The sequence below is a fragment of the Sus scrofa genome, unplaced genomic scaffold (assembly GCF_000003025.6).
Source record: "Sus scrofa isolate TJ Tabasco breed Duroc unplaced genomic scaffold, Sscrofa11.1 Contig1913, whole genome shotgun sequence".
Lineage (NCBI taxonomy): Eukaryota > Metazoa > Chordata > Mammalia > Artiodactyla > Suidae > Sus > Sus scrofa.
In genome coordinates this window covers 66,346-80,661 of record NW_018084978.1, presented here as the reverse complement: position 1 = coordinate 80,661, position 14,316 = coordinate 66,346, and the positions used below count along the sequence as shown (strand labels likewise).

The 14,316-nt window shown below is 44.9% G+C and overlaps 1 long non-coding RNA gene and 1 gene segment (V, D, J or C); both read right to left on the bottom strand.

Annotated features, from left to right (window-relative positions):
- Positions 1-1,184: 1,184 nt before the first annotated feature.
- On the bottom strand, positions 1,185-1,800 carry LOC110258326. The gene is made up of 2 exons (XR_002341070.1): positions 1,754-1,800; positions 1,185-1,370 (listed from the first exon to the last, which is right to left on the bottom strand). It is a non-coding gene; the product is annotated as an uncharacterized LOC110258326 (long non-coding RNA).
- A 5,413-nt stretch (positions 1,801-7,213) lies between these two features.
- Positions 7,214-7,837, bottom strand: LOC110258325. The segment is given in 2 exon segments: positions 7,214-7,539; positions 7,734-7,837. Coding segments are annotated over 2 exon segments (366 nt in total).
- Positions 7,838-14,316: the final 6,479 nt, after the last annotated feature.

Sequence of the window (14,316 nt, the reverse complement as noted above, 5' to 3'; positions counted from 1 at the left end):
TTATGTGTAGAAACACGCTCTGAAGACCTGTCATCCTTTGTGTGTGTTCTAAACTTCCTACCATAAGCCGCTTTCTTTTTCTTCTTTGAACTTTCTAGTAAATCCAAGTTTATCTGCACTTGCTATGGAATCTCTTCTGCTGGATATGAAATAATCTCTCATTGGATTTATTGATCAAAAACTGGATTCTGTCATCCTGGACATCTTAAATTATTTTCCTCTGATTATACCGTGTCATTGCATGCAACCAGCATGCCCATTTTTGTTCAGACGTATTTTTAGGGCATTTTAACAAATGGAATCTATTTGATGTGTCCATTTTCTAAAATTATAACTAGAAACTTAGTGTCTAATATAAACATGAAATAAACATGTCACATGAAAAGCCACATGTGTTCTTTTCTGATTGTTTTCTTTTTATGACAATATACTATCATGATTGTATCGCAAATAATTTTTTTTTAAGTTGCCAAAAGGCACTAACATTCATCTCGAGGTACAACATTAAAGGGTTTGGAAAGTCAACATTGCAACAAGTCCAAAAAATAAAAGGGTAAATTGGAGAAATTGTATTTTTATTAGATGAGAGTGATGGAAAATGGAATAATACAAACTAAAATGCCAACTACACGTATCCCTATCCAGTGGCACCAATTATTAGTATTTTTAACCAGATATTATGCTTTTCTATATCACTCCCAAGACTGCATCTGGAAAAAAGCTCAGAAGAGTTTCATGCAGAAAACCTGAACTGAAAAAAGGGAATTCAGCTGAGCTGTGGTTGTCCCACAGGCCAACTTCTCTCACTGGCCTGTTTCTAAGGGGGCATCACACCAAGGCCGGGCAGCTCTCAGGCCTTAACATCGGGTGTCTGATGAGGAGCTAAGGCTCTGCTGGTCCACAGGCCTCAGCTGCACCCTCTGCCCCTGGTTCTCCCACTTCTTCCTCTTACACAGACTCGGAGCTTCTGCCCCTCTGCTCCCCAGACAACATGCACACCCATGTGTGCAGCTGGGCCCCCAGGAGAGGGGTTTGTGTTAAGGGCTGTATCACTGTGGGAGGAGATTCTTTAAATTGCAAACAGTAATAAACGACTGCATCCTCAGCCTCCACCCTGCTGATTTTCAGGGTGAAATCTGTGCCTGATCCACTGCCACTGAACCTGTCTGGGACCCCAGTATCCCTGTTGGTAGCATAATAGATCAGGAGCTGTGGAGACTGGCCTGGTTTCTGCAGGTACCAATTCAAATAATTCTTTCCATCAGTGTGTAGGAGGCTCTGACTGGACCTGCAGGAGATGGAGGCCGGCTCTCCAGGGCTGACTGACAGGGAGAGTGGAGTCTGGGTCAGCACAATGGCCCCATCGGATCCTAAAGGAAAGAGGAAAGTCAAAGATTCTCAACAATTGATAAGCCAATTCTCGAAGTTCCCTTTTCCTTATCTCAGTCTACATCATTTTTTGTTTCAACTGAGATCCTAAAGAATCAACTTCTAAAAGAACCCAGGATTTCTGAAGCACAAAGTGTGTCTGAAATCTGCCTACACTTCACCCCCATTCTGCATCACCACCTTCAGCAGAGGACAGGGACTTGGATTTCATGTGGATCGATCCTCCTCATGCTCACAGATCCAAACATCTCCCGCCCTTGGCAGAGGGTGAGAGATGTGAACGTCCATATGGGCCAATACACATGAAAAGCAGTGCTGCTCCCCACAGCCCCCCTTGCCCTTCCCATCTCCCCTCCATCCTCACATGGGACCCAGAGCAGGAGGAGCCCCAGGAGCTGAGCAGGGAACCTCATGGTCAGCTGTGAACGGAGGAGCCCTGATCAGTCCAAGCCAGGCTAGAGCTGCCCTTTTATGTCAGGCTGGCCAGGGCAGGTCCTCCTTAGGGGACAGCATGCAAATCCCCTGGTGGGGGCAGCAGAGGGGAAAGAGCCAGTGGGGAGGTTGGGTGGGACTCAGCTCTGAGCCAAGAAATCTCATGGGGCTCATTTTTCTCATCATTTTCACTCATTATCTTGACATTCATGAGAGCAGCTGTCACTTCTCTTTACTCCCTTACAGTCTCAGGAAGATCTTTCATTGCTCCCTGGCTTGTGTTCACAGGTCATCCTTTTTTAATGAGAAGCTCTATTACAACTTATTCACTGAATCTTTCTAGTCTTAATTAAGTAAGATTTTTAACATTAGAAATAGTAATGAATGCTGCTTAAATAATATATCAAACATTTAAATCATCCATCAATGTGATCAAAAAGGTTTTCTTCTGGAAATCATTTCTAATCAGCTACATTAATAAACCCTCTGGACTCACTGGACCTCATGAGGACCATTGTCAGCGTGATGACTCATATGAGCCCCCAGAGCTGCTCTTAGTAGAAATCTGGAGAGCTGCCCATGTGGGAAGCAGCTTGACTGTAAATTACCATCAACCCTGAGGACCAGACCTAGTGATTTTTTTTAATTTAAGGCATAGAGTTATAATATCTTCCTATTTTGGAATGTGTCCTCTCTTTCTCTTCTTAGATAATAGAGCATAAGCCCTCATCTCACATGCCTCCTCTTCCTATTGGCAGGTCCAGGGGCTGCTCCGTTGTTCCTCTTTTAGCCACTAGGAGGTGTCTGTCTTTGTCCTTAAGGTCCAGACACAGCTCTTAAGGGAATCCAGTCATACCAGAGAACTGGTATTTTGATACAGACCTATAGCCATGAAACACTCATTTTAAAGTCATAACTCATTATTCATTAGATTAGGAATATGTAGGATTTCTGGCTGTGGGTTAGTGGGTTAAGAATCTGGCTGCACTGGGTCCCTGTGGAGCCATGGGTTCCATCCCTGGCCCAAGCATTTCCATGTGCTCCAGGTGGGGCCATAAACTATGAATAAAAAGAAATATGTAACACATATCAGAGTCTTATTTTCTTTATTAAACTCTTTTTTTGTTTCTTTAAGTTTTCATTTCAATAATGACAGCATAATAGCGTGGGGCTAAATTGAGGTATACAACATATATACATAGGATTGAAAATATAGAGTTTTGAGTGTTCTAAAAAGTTAGAAGATATACCAGATGTTTTTATTGAATTTTCATCTGGGTCCAATAAAAGACAGGACCTCTAATTTAGTGCTGGAAAAGCAGATTCAGTTTAAAACAAAATTAATACCAATTGAAAAAGTACATGAACAGACATGCCAATGAATATTCTTGGTTTTATGTGTCAAACTCAAATTAATAGCTATAACTGCTGAATAGGAGTTATACAACACAATGTTACCATTTTCTTTCCGTAACTTCTTAAGAATATTTTCCCTTTGTTTTTTTCCTACTTCCTAACACTCAGAGTGCTAATGTCTAAAGGAAATTTTTAATGACTACAGGAAATATTAACATAAAAGCATGCACAGGTACTTTGTATGTTGTTGTCAAATCCAGTAGACTTATCTTGAACATTTTGGGTAGTACATTTTGCTAGTATTTTATCTTTATAATCTAATACTTTCATTTGTGGTCTATTATGTTTCCATCATACGTCTCGAAGTTGACATTCTCTTTCTGTTTTCAAAGGAGTGTGATGGGCCTTTCAGTACATCCATTTAGGGAATTTTTAATGTCAAGGAGAGTGTCTAGAAGTACGGCCTACGGAGCGGTCCTGTCTGTTCCATGAGACTTTCCAGGAATACTTCGCTGCCCACTCCTACCTTCTGCGTTAGTATTCATGGCACCTGATCTCACCTTACCTCCTGGATGTGAAGGACCCTGGCTCTCTTCCTCCCAATCATTCTTGCATCCTCTTCCCTCAGTCATTTCTATACTCCTTGGGCAACTCCTCATTTTGTTTATATTTTCAGGGTGGTGGTTTCACATGAACTTTTTTTCCTTGAGTTTGTGTTGCTGCCCTTTTTTACACTCTACACCTATTTGAACATGTCCTTTCTGAACATGTAGATTTTGGATTTCTGGGTGTTATTTTGTATCTGCATTTACTTGGTTAATTATACATTACTCATTCTAAAAGAACAGTGTGACAGTTTTTCTTTTCTGTAGATTTTTTTAAATTTCCTTTGTTGGGGCTCCTCAGTGGCATATGGAATTTTCCAGGCCAGGGATGGAGTAGGAGCTGGAGCAATGCTGGATCTTTAACCCACTGCACCAGACAGGGGATTAAACCAGCACTTCCACAGAGACAAGCCTGGTTATTAAGTCACTGAGCCACAATCAGAAGCCCTCCATAGCTTTTTACAAGTATTCTGTGACCCAAAGAATTTCAGTACTCAACTTTCATTTTCTCCTTTATAGGAGTCTACCCTTGAGAATGAATGCATTTGTTCATTCAATGATGTGTTGGAGTAGATATTTCCTGATCAGCAGGAGGTGTTTCTTTAGGAGCAAGGAGGGATTTAGGTTGCTGAGGTGGTTTCTTTAAAACAACACCTAGTCTGTATCCACTACAAGAAAGCGCATCAATCATAAAGCTGGGTGCTGTGTCTTCGCACACATTGGTGCTATATTGTATCCAGAGGATGCATATCTGGAGCTGATTTCCACAACTTCACTCCCTGGAGCCACTAGATTCCCCAGACCCCAGCTGTCCTTTCTCTGAGGGACTGCATGCTTTTCTACTAGTTTCACATTTGTCCTTGGTGCTTCCCTCTGGGAAGTGACTCTTGCCTCCTAGGGTGCAGCCTATTGCTTCCCCTCCTGGCTCCATAGCCTTCTCTGTCACTGCTGGGATGATCTCTCTTCCCATAATCCCCCAGGATCCTCACTTCCTCTGAGTCAGGCTGTTGATGTCATCAATCTGGGTTGTTCTTTTCTCCATTGACATAGAGCATGAGGTCAGAGTATCCTCTGCTTTTGGTGATTCTGTAACGTTGTGCTGTGAGTAATTTCCTTACTTTATTGTCTGTTTTTTATGGTGTACTGAGGATTTTTTTATGAATTCTGATTTACACAGCTAAGTTCTTCTATGGGAACTTATGCCTATATGACCAAGGCAAGCCTAAAAAAATTTTTTTCCATCCCTTGAGTGGCATGATGGTTAGTGTATTGTTTTCCAGATACTTTATTAAGGTATGCATTGCTTCTTATTCTTCCCTTTCTCCGTATTTTTATCACTAGCAGATACTGAATTTTACTCTATAATTTTGTTTTCTTTTTAGGTCTGCACCCACAGCATATGGAAGTTCCAAGGCTAGGGGTCAAATTGGAGATAGAGCGGATGACTTATACCACAACCATGGCAACTCAGGTTCTGAGCTGCATCTGTGACATCATGACGATACTCGATCCTTAACCACTGAGCTAGGCCAGGCATTGAACATGCATCCTCATGGAGAGCAGTCAGTTTTGTTTTCACTGAGCCATGATGGGAACTCACTACTCTATACTTTGTAATGTGTCTATTGAGGGAATATTTTTTTTTTTTTTTGCCTTTCATCTTTCAATTGGGGAAATTACATAACCATTTTATAAAACTCAACTTGAGTTTTTAAATTAAAGTTGATTTTCATAATATATTATCTCACTTATATATTTCCAGTTTTGGTTTGCCTGTATTTTCTTTCATATGTCTCCACCTAAGTTCAAAGGCAGATGGGAGCATACTTTTCCCACTTTGCTAGGTCTTTGTCTGATTTTGCAGTTGAGGTTCACAGAACAAATTAAGAAGCATGTGCTGCTCTTGTATTTTCTCACAGTGTGTATAATTCAGAAAAGGCATGAATTTTATATAAGCTAGTGTTCATCTATTAGACTGTCTGACCCCGTTACTTCTTTTGTGGAAATATTTTTAAGGACTATGTCGAAGAATTTTCTGCTCATATCCTGATGTGCTAGTTTCCTAATGTTTGTCAGTTTCAGGAAGTGATAGATATTTCTTAGAATTTGTCTCTTAATGGGTTGCAAATTTTTAGCAATATTGTCTATTGTTTTTCACAAAGTTCTCCTATGGCCTCTACTTGTACTCCATGTGGGGGCCAAATGCTTTATTATGTGGAATCTCCTGCATCTGGATAAAGCCCTAAGAAATACTCCGGAGATATTTCTGGCCAGAAATATAAGGCAACTGCAAATACAGGGAACAGTCACTGCCTTCCTCAGGTTGGATTAGAATCACTGTCATCCACAGTCTCCCAGTGAGTCTGATCCACTGCTGTCTGCTATAGTAAAAGGAAGCAAAGGCAGCCATTATTCTGGGGGGTGGGGTAGAGTGCACAGAATTGTAGGCAGCTGGCACCTGCAGTCAGATATGCTCTGGCTTCTTGGGGGAGTGCAGAGAAGGGCTCATTTCTAGGCTTGGCTTCCCATGTGAACTTACCCCCAGGTAGTTTAAAATTTTCTTCACTGTTTTAAAACAAGACCTGACAAGAAACACCAACAGAGACAAATCACAAAATACCCAAGGGATAAAAGACTGATAATCCAAAACACACAAACACACTCACAAAACAAACCTTGTAAAAACTGAAGAATAGGGGAATAAACAACCTGCCCACAACTGAGCCAAAGGGCATACTGGACAGTTCACCCAAGAGACAGACAAGGGATAAGTAAGCACAGAAGAGATGTTCCACATCCTATGTCATCAGGAAATGAATATTTAAAAAAAATAGATACCACTGCACACCTTTCAGCATGGCCTAAATCCAAAACAGTGACCACACTCAATGCTGGCAAGGATGTGGAACAACAGTTACTCTCATTCATTGCTCGTGGGGGTGCAACATGGAACAGCCCCTGTGGAGACAAGCTGGTGGTTTCTTACAGAAAACGGTCTTACAATGGAGGGTCTTGCCATGGTTTTCCCCCAAACTTGAAAACAGTATCCAGATGAAATCTGCACACACTGTATATTTGCTGAATTTTGTATGGAAACCAGGATTTCTCTAAAAATTGATATCTCTTAAGAAAATCCTTCTTGGACTCTCAAGAATATCTTCACCTGCTATGTGAACCAAGTCACCTTGAATCACAAGCAAGGTGACTCAAGGGTCATCATCTCTGAATGTATTTCCCAGGAGAGGCATTGTCACATCTGTGCTGTGAGGGCTGAGGTGGGGAGAGAAAGTTAGGGCATCAAGGAAGGGCCCTGGCCCTTCTACCAAAAGCTTGCAGTGAACTTCATAAGGTGGTCTGAGAAATGCTCTCAGGAGATGGAGGAAGCAGAAGCAGATGGGGTGGCCCAGCCTCACACTTCTGCTTCCCTGGGAGGTTTTTGGGCTTGCCTATAACACTGTGGGAGGTGCACTATGATGCTGCTGACAGTAATAAGTTGCAACATCTTCAGCCTGCAGGCCACTGATGGTGAGGGTGAAATCAGTGCCAGATCCACTGCCCTTGAACCCGCATGGGACCCCACTTTGCAAAGTGGATGCTGAATAGATCAAGAGTTTAGGAGCTTTCCCTGGTTGTTGTTGATACCAGGCTAGCCACTTGTTAATGCTCTGACGGGCCCGGCAAGTGATGGAGACTGTGTCTCCTAGAGATGCAGCCAGGGAGGCTGGAGACTGGGTCAGCTGGATGGCACTCCTGGCACCTGCGAGGGGAAACAAAAAACACATATTCCTGTTATCAGAGGACTTCCTTGAAGAGCCCAGAGGTACTGAGCCCAGTGGCCGAGGGGATGCTCCCATGTCCCAGACACACAGAGACACTCAGGTGTCCCACAGTGAGCAGGGATGAGGGGTAGGTGTCAGCATTGGGAGTCATTTTGAGGTTCCCCCTCCTCACCTGGGAGCCAGAGCAGCAGGAGGCTGAGGAGCTGCATGGGGGCCCTCATGTCCATGCTGGTTCCTGAGCACTACTGCCTCCTGCCCAGGGTGGGCCGAGACTCTTAGTAAGTGTCCAGGGTGGTGGGCTGTGCTCTGAGAACATGCAAATCATCAGGGGGAGGAGAGGGCTGGGCACAGCTGCAGGGCTGGCTGGTCCCAGTGACAACCCAGGGGCTGTGCCCTGGGGACTCAGGTCAGAGCAGGCAGCACACATGTGCTGCAGAAAACATGTTTCTCCCTGGAGACCATAGAATGGACTCAGTGCACTGTCCTTTTGCGAGAGTATTTGTTTTCCTCCATTCAATGTTCCCCATTTCTTGCTCCATCTCCATCAAAAAGCAGGAATGTTGGGGCTGACGCATTTCAAAATACTGCAGGGAATGTAATCAACTCCCTGAATTGTGTACCTGGAGATCTAATTGAGGCTCAAGACCATACCTCTGCGATCTGATAACCTGATGTCCTTGGTGTGACACGTTCTTTGCCCAAACACAGAACCAGGATATCTGCAGAATTTCCCTCCGGATTCCTGCTGGACTGAGCAGTGCACATGTGGGAAGAGCCTAGCAGGGTTGGGGAAATGTCTGTCTGAAAGTCTGACAGGAAAATTCATAGCATTCCGTGCTCACACAGACTAGGGTTATCTTGGGCTCCACCAGCCAAAGCAGACCCCGCATCATTTATGGGCACAGGCTGGGTGTTCTCAATGGCTTTGCCTCAGGAATGGAGCAAAGTAGCCCCACACTCAATGCTGTTTGCTCTTTTCACACAAAGTGTATACAAGCAGGACTCCATAGAGTTAAGAGCTTCAGATGAAGATCATAGATGGTGCTGGAGTTCTCTTGGGCAACAGAGGGGTAATGATCCAGTGTTGTCACTACAGTTTCTCAGGTCACTGCTGCACATTCAGTCCATGGTCTGGGAACTTCATTTGCCTCGGGTGCTGCCAAAAATTTAATTACTGCAGAAGTATAGTTTAATGTCACAGGTTAGAGAAAATTGGCAAAATCAAAAATGGTGATAAAGAGATTAAAAAAAAATGAACATTCAGAGTTCTGGCCATTGGTAATAGGTTAACAAATCTGACTAGCATCCATGAGGATACAGGTTGGATCCCTGGCTTTGCTCAGTGGATTAAGGATTGGCATTGCTGTGAGCTGTTATGTAGGTTGCAGACACGGCTCAGATCTGATGTTGCTGTGGCTGTTGTGTAGGCTGGCAGCTACGGCTTTGATTAGACCCCTAGTCTGGGGTCCTCCATGTGCCCTGAGTGCAGCCTTTCAAAGAAAAACAAAAAAATTAACATCCACTAATGAGCCGTGGAACGGCTTCCAACATTATGTATAATTACAGCCCTGAAGAGAAAAGGTGAGGAGAAAGTTACAGAACATTTTAAAATATATATTGCTTAACATTGTTCTTGATTTAAGAAATCAATACTAGGACTTGCATAATTCAAATTCCAATTCCCCTTGAAACCTTGTGTTCAGTGGCTGAATATAGAGGCCCAAAATATCTCTTCTTAGCAATGGTTTCTAGCATCATGCTGGAAAATTATTCTGGAATTCATCTGATCTGAGGAATGATAAAATAATCTCCAAATTGAGGCCATAATTTAACATAATTACAGCACATATTTCTATGCAGATTCAGACGTCAATACATACACATTTTAGAGTGGGTTATTCTGAATCATGTATTAACTGACCTGGAAGGAGTCCTTTTCAGCAAGAGTTCCAGAAGAGAAAAGGACTCTGCAGTGAGTCCACCTGCATTTGAACATATGTCCTAGGTGTAAAATGACTTTTCACGTTCCTGTCCCAGGTGGGGAAAGTGCATGGAGGCTACAGAAAGCCCCATGGAGACAGACCACCAGGGGTATTGGAGCAAGAACAGAGTAACTGCTCAGCAGAAGACACATAGGGCTCCCAGGTTGTCATTAACCCCTAGCAGAGACTACATGCTGTCTAGGCATCATGAGCTGGGCATGTGACCTGAGCTGCTGTTATGAGCTGAATGGCATGTGAGGCACCAGGACATAACCATATGTATGCATAGCAGCCTTCATCATCAGGTAGAAGGGGACACACAGGCTGGACCTTGATGAAGTTCCCAAGGCCCAGATGTCCTGAGGCACATACAGAGGCTACTCAGAATCACATGGAATCTAACCTTGCTGCAAGGCTGCCTTTTCCTGCTCCTCTATCTCTAGAGTCCTGTGGATGCTCCATAGCCTCGTGACCTGGAGAGAAAGTAATGAAACTTTAATTCATGTAGGATATGTTACCATCCCTTCAAAGTAGATGTTCAAGGCCTTAAATCCCTTTTAAGAGTAGTGGATCTAGTACACCTGAGAGGAAAGTATTTTCAGTGGCAGGACATGGAGTCCTGTGTCCAACCCACTTTAACACACAGTGAGACAACCTGAGCCAGAGATCTTCACAGACTCAAGGGCAGTGGGTAACGGTTTGGTGAAAAGCTCAGGAGACTGGATAAACCTGGGCGATTGGTGCTGAAGAATCCCAAGCTGATTGTATGGGTGGATCTCTGGGACTGGGCTTAGTGTAAGGACCTCTGTGCTCTATGAACATGGTCAGTCACTGATGTCTCCTTGGCTGGAAGCGCTCAGTGATCAGAGAGCCAAGGTGACCAGCTCTGTGGATGTCAGTTTCCTCTTTCCCAGACACCCCAGTGCTTGTTCAATGAGGTCATGCATCACCTGGCCCAGGTGGCCAGAAAGGAGCTCCACAGCCTGGATGTGCCCTCACCTCAACCTGTATGGCTTTTCCCTCAGGGAATTGCTCCACAGGACAAAGGCAGGGACTCATCTGGTCCCTAAACTGTCACCCTGGCTTCAGAGCCTGGGGCACCATCTGGCCACCTGGTGGCAGCTTTAGGACATGCACTCCCTCCATCAGGAAGGGAAGGCCATTTGTGGTCACTGCCCTGGGCTCCTTGTCTGGGTCCACTTGCCTCTCTTGTCTGCCATGTTCTGCCAGCACCCACACCTGTGCTCACAAAACCCCTATTCGGCATCATGGTATCTCAACAACAGGGATGGGAGAGAATTCATTGGTCCTTTTCTACAATCGGTGAACTGGAGATGGGCACTTGCCATCTGCCTCTCCATGGCTGAATCATGAGCCACTGCAGCTGCCGACCCTGAATTCCCCTGAACCGTGCTCTGAGTGGAGATCAGGAGTGAGCCACTCTGCGCTCTGGGAAAACTACCAGAACAGGTCTTCGGATAGTTGGATATTTAGAGGAGAAATTTTTATGAGCCCGGTTTTTGCATCTCCTCATATCTAGAAAGGCACTTAAATCCTTCATGGTAACGTCTGCTCCTTGTGATTAGCATAAACCGTCATGAGACCAGCAGCAACCTTCTCTAAACACGTGTGCACGGTTGCATGTGCCTCCCCCCATCACCAAAATCACATGTCTACTGACATTTCCTCTCCATCCAGGAGTGCTTTTCCAGTGCTCCCTGAAATGCTGCCCCCAGGCTATAGGCATCCTCTTGCTCCAGAGAATCCTTGGTTCTCTGCTTACATTGTGCACAGATTTTACCTCCACCAGATACAACCAGCCTGAACACTGGAATATCCTCTTAGAGAATTGGTTACAGTCAGAGTTGGTATTAACTGTTTTTTGGTACGGTTTTTATTATAACTGGAATACAAAGATTCAAGAACCAAAATGCAGAAATAGGAGTGCCTCATATGAATGTCACACTTGCAAAACATTGCTTACTGTCCTTGAACTTGATTTCTCAATTGCAGACATCTTTGTTCTCCAAGAAGGCATGCTCAGGTTATGGGCACAGTCATGGTTCTATGGACCTGGGAGAGAATTCTTTCCCTTGGCTACTCAGGGCTGCTCATGTCACTAAACCAACAGCCCAAGAAGGACATGAGCCATTTGGGTGTTTGTCCTGAAACTGGTAATGAGGACAAAGAGACTTGGCACTGAGGCGTCTCTGGGAGGTCCTTAACATTCTAATGTCCAGTGTAAAAAGTAACAGATTACAGGAGCAGAGTACTGGAAAATTAACCAGAAGTTTCCTCCCACCCACAGGGGTGGCTCTGGGTTTGGGAAACCAGGGGTGGCCTTCTCTTCTGTCTCTATTGCATTTGTGGTAACTGGTTTCCATGCCACCTGCACATCTGACCTCAGTGGAGTCACAGAAGAAGGGCAGACCAAGATTGCAAGGGTCTTACAGGGCAGGCATGGGTGGAGTGTGTGGTCAGGCCCTCAAGGTGGCTGTTCTCTGCTCTCTGTCCATCCCCTGCCCCACCAACACCCTGTGCACATGACTGGCCTCCTAGGTACCTGCTCAGGTCCCCGCTAGTGATGGATGATCCAAGGGGCAGTGACAGACCCGCTACTCACTGATTTCCCTGGTACCTAAGGAGCCAAAATACCTTACTCCCCCTGTAGCTTATAATCTCCTCTCTCCCCCTGGGAGGAAGAAGGCAGTCAAGTGGTGCCTGCACCCGCCGCATAAAAGGGGGTATTTTGTGGTTTTCTTTCACTTCTGGTCTCCATTCCAGCTGATTCTGGACATACCAGGTTCCTGCTGTCAGATCCGGGATCTCTTCCTTAGTCCTTCATGCCCTTGTCTACTTACTGTAGGGTGGTAGCAGAACACAATTTAATGTCCCAACTGTATCTTAATTTGACCTTGTGTGTAGTTATTTTCTTTCCTAATTAGAATGAACAACACTCATACAACCATGTGCATTTAGCAGCAATTTTCACTATGTTCTCTTCAATTGCACAGAGATACATCAGTGCAGACAGCTGACCCTGTGGAGTTTCAGTTCAATGAGAGGGAGTCAGACTAGAAGTGTGAACATCATGAAGCAGTATGTTTTCTCGTACATTGGAAGATGAGGACTCCCTGGAACAAGAGTGTGGAGCAGAGTGTGCTATGAATGCAGGATGGCATGACCACAGAGCAGGTGCCAGAGCCCGTGTGCTTGGGTACCCCCAAAACACATACACTGAATTTCTTTTTTTAATTTTGGTGTTGAAAGTCTTTACTGACAGATTAAGAATTATTTTTATTAAAGAATGGTTGGTTTCCAATGTTGTGCCAATTCTGCCATACACTGAAATTCAACGACTCAAGGTAGAGATGTTATAGAGGGAGGTGCTTAGGTCATGGGAGTGGGGCCCTTAGCATTGGGATTCATGCTCTTAAAAAGACACCTCTAGGTGTCCCTGGTCCCTTCCTCCATATGAGGATAGGAACGGTGCCCCTCACCAACCACACTCACTGTCAGAATGATCCACAAACTACAGCCTCCAACAATCCTGAGAAGTAAATGACTGGAGTTTATCGACTGCCCAGTCTCTGGGTTTAGTTGAATAGACTGAAGGGACTGAACAGAGGACCTTGGAGCTGACTTGATGGGCTGAGAGTCACCCCACTGGGCATCTGCAGACAAGCTCTGCCTGCTGAGAGACAGACCATCAGGAGCAAAGCTGGGATGTCCAGATGGTGTGGCTCCTTCCAGGCAGAGCCAGGACACCAGGGAGGCTGGTGCCGAGCAGAGGGGTCAGGGCATGCCAGGGAGTGTCCAGATCAGGTGCAGTCCCATGGGCACTGCGAGGACTTGGGCTTTTGGTCTGTGTGAAGTGGAATCTAGTGCAAGTTTTGAGCAAAGGGGAAACATGACCCATTTTGAAACATCTCTCTGTTATGGATTGAGAACCGACTGCATGTTGGCAAGGGGGGAGCTGAAGGAATTGACATATCACACTTGTCAAGTTTAAGGTGCCAAACATTTCATTTGATAGAGTTATATGTCCCAATATGGTTGTCACTGTAGCATAACCAGACTCCTCTTCCCATGACGTAGTTATCATTTCCGTTTTGTGGAGGAAACAATGAAGATCTGGTCTCTTGGCAGCTGTGAACCTCCTAAGCCAGTACTGTTGACTATGACCCCTCTGCTGGGCATTCCCTCCCCAGAATTTGAGTCTACAAGGTCCAGGCTTTTGCCCTTAATCAACACGACCCCATAGGCCCCAGCCCAGCTTCCGGTCCCCCCATTCTCATCTGTTCTCAAGAGCTGGGCTGTTTTGGGTTCCACATAGAAGTGATATCTGGCAGTGCTTTCCTTGGCTGTCTGACATCACTCACTTCACATAGTGCCCTCAAGGGCCATCCTGCTGTCCCGAAGGGGAGGATTTCCTTCTCCTTCATGGAAGAACACCTGTGTTTGTATTTTTATTTACATACACATGTATTATACATCATATGCATGTTCACTGTTCTGTAGCTCCAATTGTCTTCACCAGGAGCTGATCTGCTGATGCTCCTGTACCTTTGGTTTATGTCTCCTCTCACCCAAAGAGGAAGCTCCAGGTCACTAGATAGTCACTCACTTGGGCTCAGATGACCACGGCATCACTCAGTCCCCAGGCTTCCCACTTTCACTTGCCTTCTCCCAGGACCTTCCAGAAACTCTGCATTTCAACAAGGCATTAGTGTTAGCAAATAATTGAATAAGTGCCTTAGGTTTCACAATGAG